Source organism: Sminthopsis crassicaudata, chromosome 4, assembly GCF_048593235.1.
Source record: "Sminthopsis crassicaudata isolate SCR6 chromosome 4, ASM4859323v1, whole genome shotgun sequence".
In the NCBI taxonomy this organism is placed as follows: domain Eukaryota; kingdom Metazoa; phylum Chordata; class Mammalia; order Dasyuromorphia; family Dasyuridae; genus Sminthopsis; species Sminthopsis crassicaudata.
This window is the reverse complement of record NC_133620.1, coordinates 353,634,329-353,654,390: the sequence shown is the minus strand read 5'-3', so window position 1 is coordinate 353,654,390 and position 20,062 is coordinate 353,634,329. Positions and strand designations below refer to the sequence as shown.

The 20,062-nt window shown below is 34.8% G+C and overlaps 1 protein-coding gene across 8 annotated transcripts in view; it reads right to left on the bottom strand.

Moving 5' to 3' along the window:
* Nucleotides 1-20,062, bottom strand: part of ATP6V0A1 (ATPase H+ transporting V0 subunit a1) — a 100,405-nt gene that overhangs the window by 20,184 nt on the left and 60,159 nt on the right. For all 8 annotated transcript variants that reach the window (XM_074261584.1, XM_074261587.1, XM_074261590.1 and 5 more), the window contains exons 8-14: nucleotides 19,171-19,253; nucleotides 18,096-18,189; nucleotides 13,632-13,844; nucleotides 8,330-8,480; nucleotides 7,288-7,427; nucleotides 6,806-6,960; nucleotides 5,500-5,590 (exon numbers count right to left, since the gene is read on the bottom strand). In XM_074261584.1, the coding sequence (XP_074117685.1) occupies nucleotides 5,500-5,590; nucleotides 6,806-6,960; nucleotides 7,288-7,427; nucleotides 8,330-8,480; nucleotides 13,632-13,844; nucleotides 18,096-18,189; nucleotides 19,171-19,253 (927 nt within the window). The remainder of the gene's footprint in view (nucleotides 1-5,499; nucleotides 5,591-6,805; nucleotides 6,961-7,287; nucleotides 7,428-8,329; nucleotides 8,481-13,631; nucleotides 13,845-18,095; nucleotides 18,190-19,170; nucleotides 19,254-20,062) is intronic.

Below are 20,062 nucleotides of genomic sequence, written 5' to 3'. Positions count from 1 at the left end.
AAATGTTCTACCTACATCCGAATCTGGCTTAAAGTCTACCCATCCATCAAGATAAGATCTGGACACAAATGTCCCCTATCTTATGAAGCCTCTCTCACTACCCCATACCAAAGTCATCTCAACCTATATAATGAATTTACAGAACTAAAACCATATTTAATGTACTATTTTTTTTTCAATAAGCTCATTGAAAGTAGACAAGGCTATAACTTGCAAATCTTTTTCTCACAGAGGAAAAACAAATAGGTAGATACCCAGTAAATATCTACAAATTAAAACAAATCAAAAAATGCCTCTTCATAAAAGCATTCTGCTTGGTATTAGAAATACAAAGCTGTAAAATTGCATAATTTCTGCCCTTGAATAGCAAAAAATCTAGTGCTATGGTGAGAAGGGTAAGAGACATATAGAAATAATATAAGTTAAAATATAAGTGTCTTCAGTGGAATGGTAAAACTTAAATGTACAATAGGGCCCCAACTGTATTCATTTTGCAAAGTTGAAGGCAGGTTTCTTGGTGTTGAATGTACTTGACGTTTATTGTATTGTATGTTTTTCTATATCTATGTATGTACTCTTGTATATACATTGCTAATAGATTTGCTGTCTGTGTTACTTTTTTCCTTTAAAAAAATTGACCTGGTAATAGTGAAATTTCAAAGTGTTCTTGATACCAACATACCTTGGGCCACTTTACATTTTACATAAGTTATGCAGCAGATTTGAATTTTTTTAAATGTCTTAGGGATACAGCAGTTATATCTTTGTATATATAACAATCTGTTTAGTCCTAGGGTAATGATGCAATAAAATTAAAAATTAATTTTTAAAAAGTGCCTAGAAGATATTAGAAAAGTGTAACAGCAGAGGGAAGGAGAGTTCAATTCTAGTAGGGAATGGGCTATGGCAAGAAGATGGCAATTGAGATTTGAAGAAGGGGAAGAATTTCAAAGAGGCAAAGGCAGGGAAAATCCATTTCAGGTATAGGAGAGAAGATTAAGAATGGGCAGACTAAAGTCTGGCAACAGCAAGTAATCCAGTTTGCCTGGACCATGGAAAGTCTAAAGAAGAGGACTATAAACTAAGACTAGAGAAGTAGCTTGGAGCTATATTGTCAAAGGCCTTGTCAATCAGGCTATGGTATTTATATTTTTATCATTCACATAGTGAGAAGCCACTAAAAAGGTTTTATGTAGAAGAACAAGATCACTAATCTTTTCAATAGGAAGATTAAAAAGCTTTTGTACAAACAAAACTAATGAAAACAAGATTAATAGGGAAGCAATAAACTGGGAAAACATTTTTAAAGTTAAAGGTTCTGATAAAGGCCTCATTTCCATTTATAAGAAATCAAGCCATTCTCCAATTGATAAATGGTCAAAGGATATGAACAATTTTCAGATGATGAAACAACTTTTAGATACCACCATATACCTTCAGATTGGCTAAAATGACAGGTAAAGATAATGACGAATATTGGAAGGGATGTGGGAAAACTGGGACACTGATGCATTATTGGTGGAGTTGTGAATGGATCCAACCATTCTGGAGAATGATTTGGAACTATGCTCAAAAAGTTATTAAACTGTGCATACCCTTTGATCCAGCAGTGTTACTACTGGGCTTACATCCCAAAGAGATCTTAAAGGAGGGAAAGGAACCCATATGTGCAAAAATGTTTGTGGCAGCCCTTTTTGTAGTGGCTAGAAACTGGAAATTGAATGGATGCCCATAAATTGGAGAATGGCTGAATAAATTATGGTATATGAATGCTATGGAATACTACTGTTCTTCAAGAAACGACCAGCAGGATGATTTCAGAGAGAAACTTACAGGAACTGATGCTAAGTTAAATGAACAGAACCAAGAGATCATTATACACTTCAACAACAATACTAGATGAGGATAAATTCTGATGGAAGTGGTTATCTTCGGCAATGAGAAGATCCAATTTAATTCCAACTGATTAATGATGAACAGCTACACCCAGAGAAAGAACACTGGGAAATGAATATGGACTACTTGCATTTTTGTTTTTCTTCTCAGATTTTTTTTTTTACCTTTCTGAATCTGATTTTTCTTGTGCAACAAGAGAACTGTGTAAATATACACACATATATTGTATTTAAGATATACCTTAACAGTTTAACATGTATGAGACTGCCTGCCATCTAGGGGAGGGAGGTTGAGGGAAGGAAGGGAAAAGTTGGAATACAAGTGATTGCAAGGGATAATATTGAAAAATTACCCATGCATCTCTTTAACAATGAGATGAATCAAATCAGCTCCGACAGAACAGTAATGAATTGAACCAGCTATACCCAGCGAAAGAACTCAGGGAAATGAGTGTGAACCACTACATAGAATTCTCAATCCCTCTATTTTTGTCTGCCTGCATTTTAAATTTTCCTCACAAGTTAATTGTACACTATTTCAAAGTCCGATTCTTTTTGTGAAGCAAAATAATTGTATGGGCATGTATAACATATATTGTATTTTACATATACTTTAACATATTTAATATGTATTGGTCTACCTGCCATCTGGGGCAAGGGGTGGAGGGAAGGAGCAGAAAAATTGGAACAAAAGGTTTTGCAATTGTCAATGCCGAAAAATTACCCATGTATATATCTTGTAAATAAAAAGCTATAATAAAAATAAAGAAAAATTACCCATGCATCTGTTCTGTCAATAAAAAGCATTCAAAAAAAACAACAACAAAGTAGAGTATCAAGTGAAGATTTTGTTGGAAAAAAAAAATATCAAGATTTTCTTGATAGCTCCTAAAGAATAGAAGCCATTAGCAGCAATTGTTAGGATTTGGGGGTTAATGTTCTGCTGAGAAATTAAGTAAGGACTGAATGATATTTGATGATTCCCTGCTCTCCCCTGCATCCAAGTCAGGGAAATGACTCCTCCTGGCCCTACACCCCCAAATGGATAACTTCTCTGAAGGTTCTGTCTCCCATAATGAAAAGGCAAAGAACCTAAGCAGAAAAGCTATTTATCCAATACCTTGTATCCTTTTATTCTTTTGTAAGTCTCTTACCTCACCCCACCTTTTTGGGTTTTTAAATTCCTATTTACGTAGGAAATTAGTGGCTATTGATGTGCTTCAAGAAATAGTTCAGTCTAAGAAAAGCATCCAAGTCTTACCAAGAGCTATATGGGGTGAGGCTGAGTAATAATTTCTTCTCTCTGAGATCACAAATCTTTTCAGTAACTGTTGTTATTTATGAACCAGCTTGAAGCCGATTTATAACAAAGAAAGTAAATGAAATATTAATAGAATGATAAGCTTAAAAAAAAAAAAAAAGAGAAAATACTGACCTCCTGTGCTTAGTCAAACTCTTAAAAAGGCTGCCTATGTCCATTGCCTCTACATCCTTTGCTATCAACATCTCAACTTTTTGTAATATGAGACTTGATCTTAACTGCTCAAATCAAACTTTGATTTACAAAATTACTAATGATTTCTTCATCACCATATCTGATGACCTTTTCTTAATTCTCTCCTTCTTGACCTTTTGGTAGCATCTGGCATTTAATCACCCTCTTCTTGTAGATACTCTCTTTTCTTTCGGTTTTCATGACAATGCTCTCTCTCGCTCTCTCTCTTGATTCTTCAACCTAACTGTTCCTTGTTAAGTCTCCTTTGCTGGGTCATCACCTATATCATGTCCTCTAATTGTAGATGAATCCTTCAGGCTCTATTCTGGGACATTCTTAATTAAATGATTATTTTCTATTGGTATCTGGGCCTCTGTGTCTATTGACAATTCTGCTAGAGTGACTATGCCACATAATAATGGTGCATTACTGTTGGTGCTCTTAGAAAGTATGGATAAAGAAACTACATGTGTTAAAAGTTGTTGTTGTTTTTTTTTTTTTAATAGAAGATCTATAATACAGAGGCACTGTATTTAATACATAATAATAATTTAATAGTAATTTTTATTGCATCCATCCTGTATCCCTAATAAATAAACTCAAGTTCCATGAAGACAGGTACAGTGGGTCACAAAAACTTTCTATCTCCCCCAGGATCCAGCATAGTACTCTGTATTCAGAAGGTGCTGATTTTTAATGAATTTTAAGAAAAAGGATACTGAACTCAAAAAACTGGAAAGAAGAGATGTACTCTATTTAATTCTTCATGATGGAAAGTCTTCAATAACACATTAAATGAAATTTCTCTTCAGCCAACTATTCTTAAAAAGAAACTCTTTATCCAGCTTACAATTTAGTAGATATCATCATATTCATTTAATTCACCAAACATTTAGTGAGCACCCACTATATGTCAAACATTGGGAATACAAAAATGAGAAACTAAACTAAGAGCTCAAGGAGTCTCTTATTTGGGGGAAAGGATAGTGACACAGAGAAGTAAATACAAAATACATATCAAGTTCATGCAAAGTAATAATGGGAAGGAGAACATGAGCTACTTTAGACCTGGTAGGGGTTCAGAAGGGAGTCTCAAGGAGAAAATGGTAGCTGGCCTGAACCTTGAAGAAAGCCAAAGAATCTAAGGGACAAAGGTAGGGATGGAGTACATTCCAGGTATAAGGGTCAGTCTATGCAATGGCACAAAGGACAGAAATGGAATGGCAACTTTACAGAATATCGAGTGGAACAATATGGATGGAAAAGGGAGTAATGTGCAGTAAATCTGGAAAGATAGCCTGAGATAGAATGTGAAAGTATTTAAATGACAAACTGGAGTTTCTTTTTAAACCTAGAAGTAATAAGGAGTGACATGAGCTACATGAGCAGGAGAGTTATGTGGTCAGACTTGTGCTTATTAAATTAACAGTTGTGTGAAGGATGGACTAGAGAACAAAACTAAAGGTAGAATAATCAAAGAGTGGGGTTTACTGAACTAGTCCAAGAGGGGCAGCTAGGTGGCACAGTGGATAGAGCACCAGCCCTGAATTCAGGAGGACCCGAGTTCAAATCTGATCTCATACACTTCCTAGCTGTGTGACCCTGGGCAAGTCATCTAACCCCAGCCTCAAAAAAAAGAAAAGGGGAAAAAAAAAAAAAAGAACTAGTCCAAATAAGAGACAAGTGCCTAAACTACAGAAGTAGCTATGTGAGGGGTGAGAAGGAAATGAATGTAAAAATTGTAGATATGGAATTATTTGAAAGGCTGAGAATGGAAATCCCAAATTCTTCTAGAAAAAAAGCATTTTCACCTTACTGAAATCAGTTCAAAGACAAACTAATCATGGCTTAAGAAATATGCTTTAAGACCTAAGCTGTGATTTCAATATCAGTTTTCCTAGTTCACCACTGAAGGGAAGGGATACTTTTAGGAAGACAATTTGAAGCCTTATTGCTATATATTCACTTATGACTTTGACCACTAAACAACTGAACTTCCCTGGAAAAGTTCCAGATCTCTGAAGATTCCACAATTAAGGTGCCTTTACTTTCCCTTAACCAAGATCAGGTAAAGCAAAGGGGGAAATAATATAGGAAAAAAGTCCTCACCGGATCAATGCCAAAAGGATAAGGTCCCTCGAATACCCCTTTGATGGCAGGGTCTAACTGGAGAACAGGATTCCCTCGAAGGGTCTCTTCCCTAGTGAGTTAAGTAAAAAAAAAAAAAAATTCACATTTACTAATTTGACTAAGAATGAAGATCTTGAGCTAGAAATTGGCCTTTCAACAAAAACAGAAACCTTTTTTTAACTAGAGGAAGGAAGGAGCATGAATATGGCTGAGGTGAGAAAGGAAAGAGGCAAACAGCTGAGAGACAGGGAAAAAAAAAAGAGCAAAGAGGAATCAAACATACTCCAAAAGGGAGGAAAATTTAAAGGTTCTTTTTTTTTTTTTTTTTTTTTTTTTTGACATTTTATTACTTTATGAAAAAAAAAAAAGCCAAGGTGTTTCTGCTCCTTAATATTTTTGAGACCTATCAAAACAATTCAGTTTGTCATATATAAGAGGACACTGCATTCTTTTTGAAATAGGAAAAGCTTTTTGCCAACTTAGTCATTCCCTAAAGAACTGACTGGGCTTTTTGTGGAATTCAATCAGTAATGTCAAAATAGAAAAGGGTCTCTAAACCCTATATAAGGATTCCTTGTGGGCCACATATTGACTTAGAAAATCATATGCTAACATTATCTACATTCTATTATATTTTTATTTTGTTAAATGTTTCTCAATTATATTTTGACATGGTTTGGCTGTACTCAGGAATATATACCTCTTCTTTAGGTTAAGGTTTCTTGGGGTAGATAGATGGCCTAATGGGCAGAGCAGTGGCCCTGAATTGGAGAGGATCTGAGGTTCAAATATGGCCTCAGCCACTTTAACACTTACTAGAGGTATAACACTGCACAAGTCACTTAATCCCAATTTCTCTCCCACTCCCCTCCCAAAAAAGATAGTTTAGGACTTCTTAAACTTTTTCCATTTGCAACACCTTTTGCTCAAAAATTTTTTTACATGGCCTGTCAAGGTATTTCTGGCAGTATTCATATATGTGCGGTGCAAAGTACACGTTACATGTTCAGAACCCAGGCTTCAGTGGTAATGCAACATGGGCAAGTGCTGCCAGAAATACCTTGGATTCATTTTATGTTTGATTTTAAATTTTTGGTGACTACATTCAGTAACTTTATATTATTGGCAAATATTTTGTAATCCCTACATCCAGTTACATGACCCCATATGGGGTATTGACCTACAGTTTAAGAAGCTTTTCTCAAGGTCACCACCAGTCTTGAAAAGCAAAGCTGAGTATAGGAAAAGAAATAACCTTGATCTTTGGCTTATCTTAAAAACTTACGTCCAATTAGATATGAACATTGGCCTGACGCTCCAGGATGATCCAAATATATTAACTGCCTTGGAAAAGCAGTCATTGTAGATAAGTCCAGTGTAGATGGAGAACACACCCATCAGCAGAATGATATACCGGCCATTAAACACAGTACTAAACATCTGACAAAAGGAAAAGAAGAGCACAAGCACATATTTACGGGATCTAGTCTCCGTGCAATGTTGACAGTTATCTCTAAGAATGTAGTGTTCCATTCCTCTCATGTGTTCCAGAAGTACTTTGGGTCAACAACTAAAGAAAAGACCAATGCTAACTACGTATTTACTTTTTCAAGTAGCAGCCAGCACATGATGGCATTAATATCAACTTTTCTCTTCCTCTTTATTTCCCTGACAAAGTCTACAAGGTGACCTATTACTGATAAAAATGTAAGCAAAAGCTTCCCCAACCTCTTACCCCTCTTAAATATCAGTGCAACTTAGCTTTACCTCATTCTCATTCTTCTGGGAGAGGATTCGGCTCTCTCGCATCACCATCCACACAGCAAAGAGAGTCATCAAAATCCCATGGCCAAAGTCACCAAACATGACAGCAAATAGGAAAGGGAAAGTGATGATGGTATAGGGAGCTAGACAGGAGCCAAAAGACAGAAAGGGAGTGGGGGGGGAGAAGACTAAGTGTAGAAATCAGTAAAAATTTTGCTGCTAAATCCACCATGATGCTCTCTATATTTTATTAAAAATATAAAAGGACTTTCTACTCTTAAGGAAGTCTGAGATCAATTGTCAAACTAGGTAATTGGGAAAAACCTTCCTAGTGGGGTCTACAATCACAAAGTCATAGAGCAGCTTTGACTTTAGTTGTAAGTGAAGAAGAGTAAGGAAATGAAATAACAGCTCAGTCTAACCTCCAATTCCCTTTTTCTGACTTTAGTGACATGTTTCCTAAAACAGGTCTGATTATTTCCCCCTAATAGTACAGTTATTATTTTTTAAATAAATGATTCTGCTAGGAAGTGAGAGATGTGATATCTAGAGAATAAGGCTGGTTCTATTTTCAGGCTTGTGAAATTTTTTCTCAAAGAACTAAAAGCATGTCAAGTTAATTGAACAGTAACCTGTATCTTGCCTAAAATATTATCAGCTGATATTCTGCAATCTGATTTGATTAAAATTTGTTGCCATACCTGAAAAAAGAAGAGCCAGAAAGATTATCTTCATATTATAGAATAATCATTATCAGAAATCCACATTTTACTTGGAGTTGCCTCTGCTGGTATTCTGCCAGAAGACGACTATGTATTTTATAGACACAAGGAAACATGTCAACAGTTCAATACAATAGAGACATTCTTACTTCCTTATAAAAATGCAGTCTGTTGTAGGAAGTTTAAGGTTTCATACACAAATCCAACTTTTAAAGGGATAGTATCTATTATCAAGAGATTTTGTCAGTTTATCCTGGCTGCTCAACAATGAGTGAGATTTTTGTTTAGAAGTTGTTCTCGTGGAAAAATGTCTAGGATATTACCTGGATTGATCTCCCGGTAAGTCCCAATGCCATAAGCATCTACCAAGTTCTGAAAGCCAGATGTAAACTTGTTGGTTTTGTTATAAGTTGGGGGAGTCTGGTTTGTCTGCATCCTGTTCAAAATGGAGGGGACTGTAGAGCCACTGTGCTCCTGTGAAATAAAAAGTAAACAATATTAGACCACTTTTCCAAGACTTTGGGGAAAACTGGGACCAAATGCAAAACTCTTTCTCTCTGATTGGGGTAAGTCATGAGGTAAAGCACTTGAGAAAGGAACTTCTCACTTTGCATTAGTTCATGTAGGTCTCTCCAAGCCTCCCAGATTAATTTTTTAAAAGTAAAATTTTGATATTTTTGGTTTTATTTCACCAACATTTATGAATACATCTTTCCCTCCTCCCCTTCCATTACAGACATCTCCCATACTAATGAATAAAAAGATTTTAAGAAAATAGTTCAAACAAAATCAAAATATTAAGAGTCCTCAATTTTCAATTATTAGTAAGACAATTCTAACTGACTGTCCCCCAGTACCTTAAATATACCTATCAAAATCATCTCCTAATAATTCTACTTCTAGTAATTGCACCCTTCAATCTCCCAATCACACAAGACTCAAAATTTCAGAATTGCCTTTGATTTTTCCATCAACTATAATCAGTCCCCAAGTAATTGACTTTTCCTTCTTAATCTATTATTTCCTTCCTTTCTCCTTCCTGCCTTCACCACATTATTTTTCAGGATTTTATCATTTCATGCCTGAATCACTACAATCACTTTTAGTTCTCTCCTTGTCTTTGGACCTTTCCTCCTCTACTCTATCCTATTCTATATATATGATATGATCATGTTCTCCCTCAAGCATCTCTTCTGCTCAATAATTTTTTTTTATTTTGAGCTTAAACACACACACATACACAAGACTATTCCCATCTACACAGCTAAATATAAAAAGATGATTCTACATGAAACTATGTACCTTCATTTCATACCACTTGCTCTTTAAAAAAAAGTATATAATAAATTCCGCAAGTTGCTTTCAAAATTGCCTTTCTTGTCTGTGCTTCCTTCTGTACCTGCTTCTGTTTTCAGTTGTGCATTTAAAAAAAACTATTTCAGTTTTTCAGACCCTCTTTTTTGCATTATAAATCTCCTTGTCTCCTTACTTCTCCTGATTAAAAACTAGGAGAAAAAAGAAAAACAACTCTTACAACATTTATACTAATAACTAATAATAATTTTCCACTGTTTATTGAACACCAGTCTAAAATTCTAGCTTTACATTTAAAACCCTCCACAATCTAAGCTGAACCCCCTTTTCCAGCCTTACCTTCCCCTATTTACTTCCTATTCTCATACACATTACCTGATTTTCCTTAAATACCTATCGAACTTTCCTGCCTTCCTTGCTTTGCTCTTGTTGTTCCCTTTGCCTGGAATGAAACCTCCATATATCAAACTCTTATCATTCTTGAAGACCCTGATCAAATGCTAACTCTTTTCCAGCTTTGCTAGAACAGTTAGTCTAGAATATTCATTGAATTCATCACTTATCACATTGTGTTGCTGTTACATATGTAAAAATTGTAAGCTCTTTGGGGACTGGTACTGTTTTGCCTCTCTCTGTATCCTTCAAAGAATCAGCTAACTACTATGTTTATGATATGGAACACTGCATTTGATGCCAGATTTAAAAAAATATATTAGTTTTGTTAAAATTTTCCCACTCTCTTTCTACATTTTTATTATGAGAGATAGCTCTCTGGGAGGAGGAGGGTACACAGTGGGAAATATAAATGATTTAAAAACAAAATATAACAACACATTTATCTAAAAATAAAATTGCTTTGTAAGCACTTGTAAAGAGAACAAGGAACCAGTATAGGTCCATTAGGAACAAGTTAGGCTAAACTTACCCCAAACTTCAAATTTTTTAACTTAAAATTTTTTTTTTTTAAAAATGCCGATGATGGTCTAGCTGTGCCAGACCTAAAGCGATATTATAAAGTAGTGGTAATCAAAACCATTTGGAATAAGTTAGGTTCACAGGACAAAATAGTCCATGATTACAGTAATCTAGTGTTTGACAAATCCAAAAATCCCAGATTTTGGAATTAAAAACTCACTATTTGAGAAAAACTACTAGGAAAATTGGAAACTAGTATGACAGAAACTAGGCATTGGCCCACACCTTACGTTGTATACCAAGATAAAATGGGTTCATGATTTAGACATAAAGAGTGATATTATAAGCAAATTAGAAGAACAAACAACAGTCTATCTCTCAGATCTGTAGAAAAGGAAGGAATTTGTGGCCAAAGAAGAATTGGAGTTCATTACTGAACACAAAATAGATAATTTTGATTATATTAAGTTAAAAAGTTTTTTGTACAAACAAAACTAATGCAGACAAAATTAGAAGGGAAGCAATAAAACGGGAAAACATTTTTACATTCAAAAGTTCTGATAAGGGCCTCATTTCTAAAATATGTAGAGAATTAACTCAAATTTACAAGAATTCAAGCCATTCTCCAATTGATAAATAAATGGTCAAAAGATATGAACGGACAATTTTCAGATGAAGAAATTGAAACCATTTCTAATTATATGAAAAGGTGCTCTAAATCACTACTGATCAGAGAAATGCAAATTAAGACAACTCTGAGATAGCACTACCCACCTCTCAGATTGCTTAAGAAGACAGGAAAAGATAATAAAGAATGCTGGAAGGGATGTAGGGAAACTGGGACACTAATACATAGTTGGTGGAGTTGTGAACTGATTCAAACATTCTGGAGAACAATTTGTGTTTTTTTGCTGAGGCAACTGGAGTTAAGTGACTTGCCTAGGGTCACATAGTTAGGAAGTGTTAAGTGTCTGAGGTCAAATTTGAACTCAGGTCCTCCTGATTTCAGGGCTGGTGCTCTATCCACTGTACCAGCTAGCTGTCCCTTGTAGAACAATTTGGAACTATGTCCAAGGGGCTAGCAAATTATGCATACCCTTTGATCCAGCAGTATTTCAACTGGGATTATTTCCCAAAGAGATCTTAAAGGAGGGAAAAGAGTCCCCCCACATGTGCAAAAATGTTTGTGGCAGCCCTCTTTGTAGTGTCAAGAAACTGGAAACTGAGTGGATGCCCATCAATTGGAGAATGGCTGTATAGGTTATGGTATATAAATGTTATGGAACATTATTGTTCTATAAGAAAAGATCGATAGCAGGATGATTTTAGAAAGGGCTGGGGAGACTTACGTGAATTGATGCTGAGTGAAGTGAATAGAACCAGATCATCATTGTACACGGCAACAAGATTATACAATGATCAATTCAGATGGATGTGGCTCTTCTCAACAATGAGATAGATGATTTAGGCCAGTTCCAATGATCTTATGATCTTATGATGAAGAGAGCCATCTACACCCAAAGAAAGAACTGTGGGAACTGAGTGTGGGTCACAAGATAGCATTTTCATTCTTTTTGTTGTTGTTTGCTTGCATTTCATTTTTTTCTCATTTTTTCCCTTTTTGATTTGATTTTTCTTGTGCAAGACAATTGTATAAATGTGTAAACATATATTGGATTTAACATATATTTTACCATGTTTAACATGGTAACAGATTACTTGCTATGTAGGGGATGGAGTGGGGGAATGGGAGAAAAATTGGAACACAAGGTTTTACAAAGGTTAATGTTGAAAAAGTATCCTTACATATGTTTGGAAAATAAAAAGCTTCAATTAAAAAAAATACCAAAAATTTTTTTTCTTTTGATTATGATTCCCTTGACTTACATCAATATGAATGAACACTTCCTATGCCAAGCAGAAAATAAAAAGATAACTGAATATGAAATAGTGAATGTCTATTACATACAGCTTGTTTGTTTGTTTTTTTATCTATTTCAAGTTTAATATGGTAATACTAAAACTGTTGCTAATTTGTGTCCCTTTCTGAACTGATTCTATTCTGTTCTCTTTCTTTTTTAATGATTCCTTGAAGGTCTTTTTAGTTAGTTATTACTATCTTCCTCTATACACTTCCCTCCTTCCCTCCAATTTGTCACACCAACACACTCTGATAATGAATTTAGTTCAACTGATCTTCAGACAAAAGAAATATATACTCATATATGCATACATACAAAAATACAGAGTGCATTGCTGGTTGGTATTTAAATATTTCAGAGTTTTACATATGCAAGAGATAATATACTTCCTGGTATAATCATGGAGAATCCAAGGTCCCCTCCACCCTAGAATGAGGTATGAAGATAAGATTGTAATGAATATCATTATTAGAAGTCTAATGAAGAGAAGGAGGACAATTTCACTGTACTTTTCCTTGACTGGCCATATCTGGAGGACTATGACCACTCTTGACAGTGTATTTTAGGAAAAATACAGGCAAACTGAAACAGGGTCCAGAAGCAGACCACTGTGATGCTAAGAGAACTCAAAGATTAGTAAAAGAAATTGGGAATGTTTAAAATGGGAAAAAGAATTGAGGAAGTGAGAAAGAATATTGGTTTCCAAATAAATGATGAATTATCATATAAAAGAGAAGCTATTTATTCTGCAAGGCTCTAAAGTGCAGAATTAGATAGAAGCAAAAGAAGTTACAAAGTGAAAGATGTCAGCTTAATAAAAAAGGAAAACAATTTCCTAACAACTAGAATTGTTCCAAAATATGATGGGACCGGCCAGAGGTAACAATTCAACCCAAAAAGCATTTAGTAATTAAAAACTATATGGTACTGTGGTATATGCCCTGGACATACAGAGACAAAAATGAAAAATAATCACTCCTGTCAAAGAGTTAATATTCTACTAGTAAGCATGTAATTAGATAAATATACATATGATAATCAATGAAGAGAAAATAAACAGTTTGGGACAAAGGATGAGAAATCAAGATAGATTTTTTAGGGCAGTTATGCTTTAAAGAATGCTAGGAATTCCTAGGGGCTGAGATAAAAGGGGGCACACACTCCAAACTCTCTCTCTCTTTCTAGAGATAGTTTCTTACAACCAGGTGTTTTCAACCAGAGGGTGAATAGACACTTGTCAGGGATATCTCAGGTGAGAGGACCAGAACTTTCTTCTCAGGAGAGAGGGCCTCCTCCTAAGCCCCTTCAACTCTAAGATTTTATGATTTCTAGATTTACCTTTAGAGGGTCTTTAGGGGATAAAGATAAGATAAAAGATATTAAAACATTCTGAAAGACTATCATGAAAATACAAAGAATCAAAACCACTGCTTTTGTGGAGTTTGTGGGAGTGTCTCAGCTCCACATTACTCACCGTGCCTCTCCTCAGAGCAAACTGGATGGAATCTAGGTCAGTGACAGGGCACCAGACCTCAGCAATCAGACACTTCTGGGTCACATCAATGTTGCAAAGGTTAAGGGTATGGTAGATGGCCTTCATCTTCCGAACTTTGATGAACCAGACACGGATGTTTTTAGCAGCTGCCTGGAGGACCCTCTGCCTGTGATCTTCTGTTTGGTTTAGAACCTTGCATGAAAAGAAGGAACAAGTGAGATTTGAAGACAAAATGATGATTTATATCTCATGAGGCAACTGACAGATAAGCACAGGTCTGGATTTTCTTTATGGTTGGATAGTTTCCATCTTTCTTTTTCTCTAGCTGAAATGTGTTTTTCTTATCCAAAGTGGCAGAGAATTATTCCCCAATTAGGCACTAGTTTGTTGATTTTCATTTAATGGATTTTTTTCCCTCTGTGATTAAGTTAAAAAAAATAATGATTTCTTGGGATTGACAAAAAAAAAAATAGATTTTTCATTTGTTATCTGAGGTTTGTAACTCAGGATTACAAAATGCCATAAAAAGTTTTATAACACAGGGGCAATAATTTGAAAAATAATCAAAACCATACTTCTAAGTAGGGAGTTGAAGAATTCTTTGGGAAAACCTACCTAAATAGCACCATCATCAGAACATCGAAGTCTCCCCAGCCGTTTCTAAAATCATGCACTGATAGCAGGAACAAGACCTATTTTGACTATTCTCCATTATAAGATCTAACATACTCAGAGGGACTATATAGAGTATGTGTCTGGAATGTCCCACACCTCTATAATCGTGAGTTTATAGTTATATGTTTGCCTTTTGTCCAGTATCATTGAAAAAAGTTCCAACTGTTACTCTTTGTGAGCCAGTGCAGATTTCTCTCTAAGAGATTCCACTACAAAGATTAAAAAAAAAAAAAAAAAAAAAAAAAAAAAGTGTGATACAGCAACAAGAACAAGATTATACAATGATCAATTCTGATGGACATGGCCCTTTTCGACAATGAGACAATTCAGGCCAGTTCCAATGGTCTTATGATGGAGAGGGCCATCTGCACATAGAGAGAAATTGTGGGAACTGATTGTGGATCATAACAGTATTTTCACCTTTTTTGTTGTTGTTTGCTTGCATTTTGTTTTCTTTCTCATTTTTTCCTTTTTTGATCTGATTTTTCTTGTGTAGCATGACAAATGTAGAAATATGTTTAGAAAAACTGCACATATTTAACCTAACTTGGATTACTTGCTTTCTAGGGGAGGGATAAGGAGAGTAGAGGGAGAAAAATATGCAACATAAAGTTTTGCAAGGGTATATATGTTGAAAACTATCTTTGTATGTATTTTGAAAAATAAAAAGCTATCATAAAAATAAATAAAAGTCTCAAATAGGATCATCAAAGCCCTGATACCACTTATATGACCTCAGACCTGTCAGGTTAATGTCCCTGGGCCACTTAAGGACAAGGTAGCCTTTAAGTTCCTTCTATTTCTGGATCTATGACAGAATCGAGAAAGAGCTATGAATCTGTCAATCCTTTCTGTGTCCGGGCCGGGTGAGGTTTCCCGTGTTTACCATATTTCTCCAGAATCTTAATTCCCATGTATTTCTTAAGTAGGGAATGAGATAAAATGCTACATGGAGAGACAGACTTGCAGTCTCTCTTCCCCTGATCAAGAACCCTCCACAAGGAAGCAAAATTACTCCCCAAGGAAGCTAAAAACAAAAAAGGTCCCAAATATACCCAAATATTTATAGCAACACTTTTTGTGATAGCAAGATGCTATTACTTGAGGAGTGGTCAATCAAACTGTGGAACATAAATATAACAGAATATTATGAGAAATAAAGAATATGATGACTACAAATAAGGAACTTAATACAAAGCAATGCAAAATGTAATAAACAGAACCAGAAAAACAATACACACACACACTTACAACAATATAAATTAAAGTAACAACAAAATACGTGAAACTGAATGCAGTGAAATTATAATGACCCAGCATGGTCAGAAAGACAATAGAGAATGTATCCCAATGTAGGAAACACTATGGGTACAAAAATCTTATGCATTTTTACTTGGCTGTGATTAATTATGCTAAGTTATTTTTGTTTTTCCTTTTTTGATTCTTTATTAAAAGGGATGGCTGGGGGGGAATATATTGGGAAATGCAGGCGAAGTAAAGATAAAAGATATCAATATAAAATTCTTTAAAATGTTTTTTTAAAAGACTGTCTTGAAAAATGGTATTTACACACATATATTGTATCTAGGTTATATTGTAACACATGTAAAATGTATGGGATTGCCTGTCATCGGGGGGATAATTTGGAAAAATGAATACATGGGATAATATTATTTAAAAAAAAAAAAAAAAAAAAAAGACTGTCTTGAACTAGGGTTGTAAGTTTTAGAGGAAACCAAAGCTTAAAGAACCCTTAGAATTCAGGAGAGTTTTATACTCTCAAACTGGAATTTGATCAAAATTATTCTCTAACCATTTAATTCTTGCTTAGTCCACAATTATTATTAAGAGTAGCATCTGAAATGATGTTATTATCATTACTAGGAATATGAATAATTTTTGAGAATACAGTTATGATTTAACAATGGTGCCAAGAAAATAAAACATTCTTAATCTTTGTTGTATCATGGCAGTCTGATAAAGCCTTTAGACTTATCTTTATCAATCCATAAGCATTTACCAAGTGCCTAATGTGTGAAGATACTGGTAAATGACAGATACAAAGAAAGCCAAAAAATAGCCCCTGCTCTCAGAATGTTTTTCAAAACAAAAATTATATAGGATTACCAAGAGAATCAATTATAATGAAATACAATAATCACAATATTTAAAAAAACAAATTGCAGATATCAAGGTAAGAATGTCTATTATCTAACTCTTTACAGCACTGTATAAAACCACAAGCTTACTCTTTGTTCCTCCATTTCTATGTACACAATCATGATTCCTTTCTGAGATACTAAAATAACTGCAAACTGATTCTATTAAACATTCAAAATTCAATGCATATACCATTTGTCTATAGCAGCTGCTCTTTGTGTATTAATAAGGGGATAAAAACTCAGCTTATTCATGCATTGGAAGGAAGACAAAAACTCTAGGCCAATGGTCTCCAAAACTTCTATGACTATTAGTAAACAATTTCTGAGTCTAAAATTTCTCTTTTCATTCACTAACCATTTCTGTACTATTCTGGAACAAAATGCGCCTCTTTGACCACCATTCACCTATGTGTAATGTTCCCCCTACCAGAATATAAGCTCCTTAAGGGAAGGGACTGTTTTTTACTTTTGTATTTGTATCTCCAGTGTTCATCCCAGTGTTTGGCACATAGTAAAGGCTTAATATATCCCCTCTCCCCCCATTCCTTTCTTTTTTGTAGCCTTTCCTGATTTTTTCCCTACTTACCAGAGCTTTCCTCTAAAATATTTTTTCACATCTTGGATATATTTTTGTAAGCATAAATTGACTCCCTTAATCCAGATTATAAACTCCTTGAGGAGAAGAGTTATTTCATTTTTATTCTTTTACCCCCAAGGGTTGGCATGTTATTACTTTCCACCAGCTCATTGATTATATCACTGGAGCCTCTTTATTCCCAGTTATAGTCTCCTTGACCCCTGCTATCTATTCCTTAATTGCAATTTTCCCCACTGTTCACTCTCAAAGTCATCATGGCCATCATCCCTTGCACGGTCAGAATGCTACTCTCTACTATCACTTAATTCTGCACGGTCCTTAGAGGAAGATAAAGAGAGAAATGGGAACCATAGGCCCTGAGGCAAGAGATCTCCATTCTAACTTTGTTATTTTCATCCTGATTACCCCAGGTCTCTCAGCCCGCATTACTCCACTATATCACCTGGATACTCTGGGCTTTTTACTTGGACTGTATCTGTCCTTGCTGCTGTCATTGCTATAGGCCAGTATAGTCATAAACCAAGACAAGCAGAAGGATGGAAGGAGGTAGGAAGAAATGAATTAACATCCATGCCATTGCTGTAGCTGCCACTCAGAATAAAGAGGCCTCCGCGAGAAATCAGATAAGTCAAAATTGGAAGCCTAGACTTTTTTTTCTCCCCATATACTCCCTCCAATCATCTTAATGTAATTTTTTTAGGCAAAACAAAAAAACAAAAAACCCCTAGACACCTAGCCAATGCTGTCTCTTTTGAGGGTGGATAGTATATGCATATATTTTTGGTTCCAATCATGAAACCCTTTCCTAAATTAATCTTGTTGGGAAACAATAGACATAACTATCTCTGTTATGTTTATTGTTTCCCAACAAGATCAATTGACAAGAGACAGTTCATTCATGAGTATTTACTTGTGGGAACTTTGGACACGCAATGCACTCAATGAATTATTAGTATTACAAGGAAGAAGAATAGTTATAGAGTAAAGACTTTATCTGTGTTATTGTACCATTTGGAGGTCATCAATCCTGGTGTTAACTCCAGAAGCCATTTCCTTCCTCTCCTGTGGTGTCTCAGGACAGGGATAGAGTGAAGCTCGAAACCTGGAATGCATAGGGACTAGCTGAATAATAGAGATGTAATCAAACTAAGTCATCTGAGAAAATGACTTAAGCCACTCAAAGGGCTGAAAAAGCCTCAGCTTAGGTGCAAATGATGGATTCAGTTCAATGACTCTGGAGTCCAAGAGAGGACTAAATATGGTACAGGATTCAAATCAAGGTCTTTCTGACTTCAAGGCAGGCCTCCTATTTTAATGTAATATTTCTCTAATTATTTCTTACTGTCAATTTTTATTTGGTGAGCAAAAAGGAATTTAATAGTAGCAAAATTATAAGAAAGTTTAGATTTTAGCTTGAATTATCATCACTATTCTGCTTTTGCAGCTATAAATTCTTATGGTCTAAAAAAAGAAAAATAAAGGAAAAAGGTTTTAAAAAATGACAGAGTTTGATAGATTGGAAGAGTCTTAGTCTTGGAGTCAGAAAGATGATCTGGGTTCATCTCAATGCTAATACTTACTAATGTGAACCTGGGTAAGTCATTTAACATTTCATAGCCTCAATTTTCTTATTTTTAAAACTGAAATTTTATTTAACTTCATAGGATAGTTAAGAAGAAAATTAAATACACATTTTAAATTACTATAAAAATCCAAGTTATGATTTAAGTGAAGAGTCATTTGGGTAACTGAAGCAAGATTGCTATTTCAGAAAACCCAAAGAAATAATACATCCAGATAACATTTTGGGACATGAATTCAGACTATTATAAATTTATCACTGATAAAGAACTGGGGGTGATACATTTCATTTCTTAAAACAACAACTTCTAACTATGAAGTTCATTTCATTTACCCAATATTTAGATCTACACAAACTTAAAATATCCCTATAGCATTACATAGTCTTAACCAAAGGAATACTCTCAGGTACAGGCAAGTCAAAAGAATTACTATTTCACTAATTTTCAAGCTAACACTAAAGAAGTTTTAATACTTCCTCTAAGTGAGTAATTTCTCTTACCCTTCACAGATTTTCTTGACTCTGTTTTTTAATTGATCACCTTGGAAGAAAATGATAAATACAGACTTGTGCACGTAGTCTCCCTAGAATAAAGAAACAAATCAAGATTTCAAAGCTCTAATTGCTAATATAAGCCTCTTTGGTAGATAAGAAGCAATAAGCTTCCTAGCTCCTTCATTTACTACAGAAGGGTAGCAATTATGTTTGTTAATCATCTCTTGCACCCTTAACAACTTTACTGAAGAAACACCATTCCCTTTGATTTTTATTTTAGTTAGTCCTTTTTATTTATCTTTATATTGCACAAGAGTGTAGGTCTTTAGGGTAGTCTAGGATAGGCAGGGATAATCGCTAATCAGATCATTTGCCAATTCAACTCAAACACTTTACCTGGTTGCATGTTGAAAAAGAAAAAGAGAGAAATTAATTTCTGCTCATGAGTTTATAGTCTCAGATGAGAGATACTGAAAAACTGTATTGTAAAAAGCCACTGAGAAATTATGAAATGTATGACCATAAATCAATTAAAACTGAATTCACAAATAAGGTATAAAGATCTTAAGTAGTTAGGTTACACTCGAAGTATGAAGACTAGAGAAAATCCGGAAATAAGGTGAGCAGAAACTGAGGAAACCCCAAGAGTGCTTTAAATCAATCAATTAATTAATTAATTTTAAGTTCCCCAGGGATGTTAAGACTACATTCTTTGTACAGCTGCTCTGGTACAGATATCCAGACCCCTTTCCTGTATTTGTTGATAAAATATTTTTCTTCCCTGCCAAAGGAAACTTGGCTTAATGTTCCTGAAAATAGTTAAATACTAGGTGTGACCTTAATCACAGCATGAAATGTTTCCAAAACTCAATAATCGTCTTCAGTGTGGTGGCACATA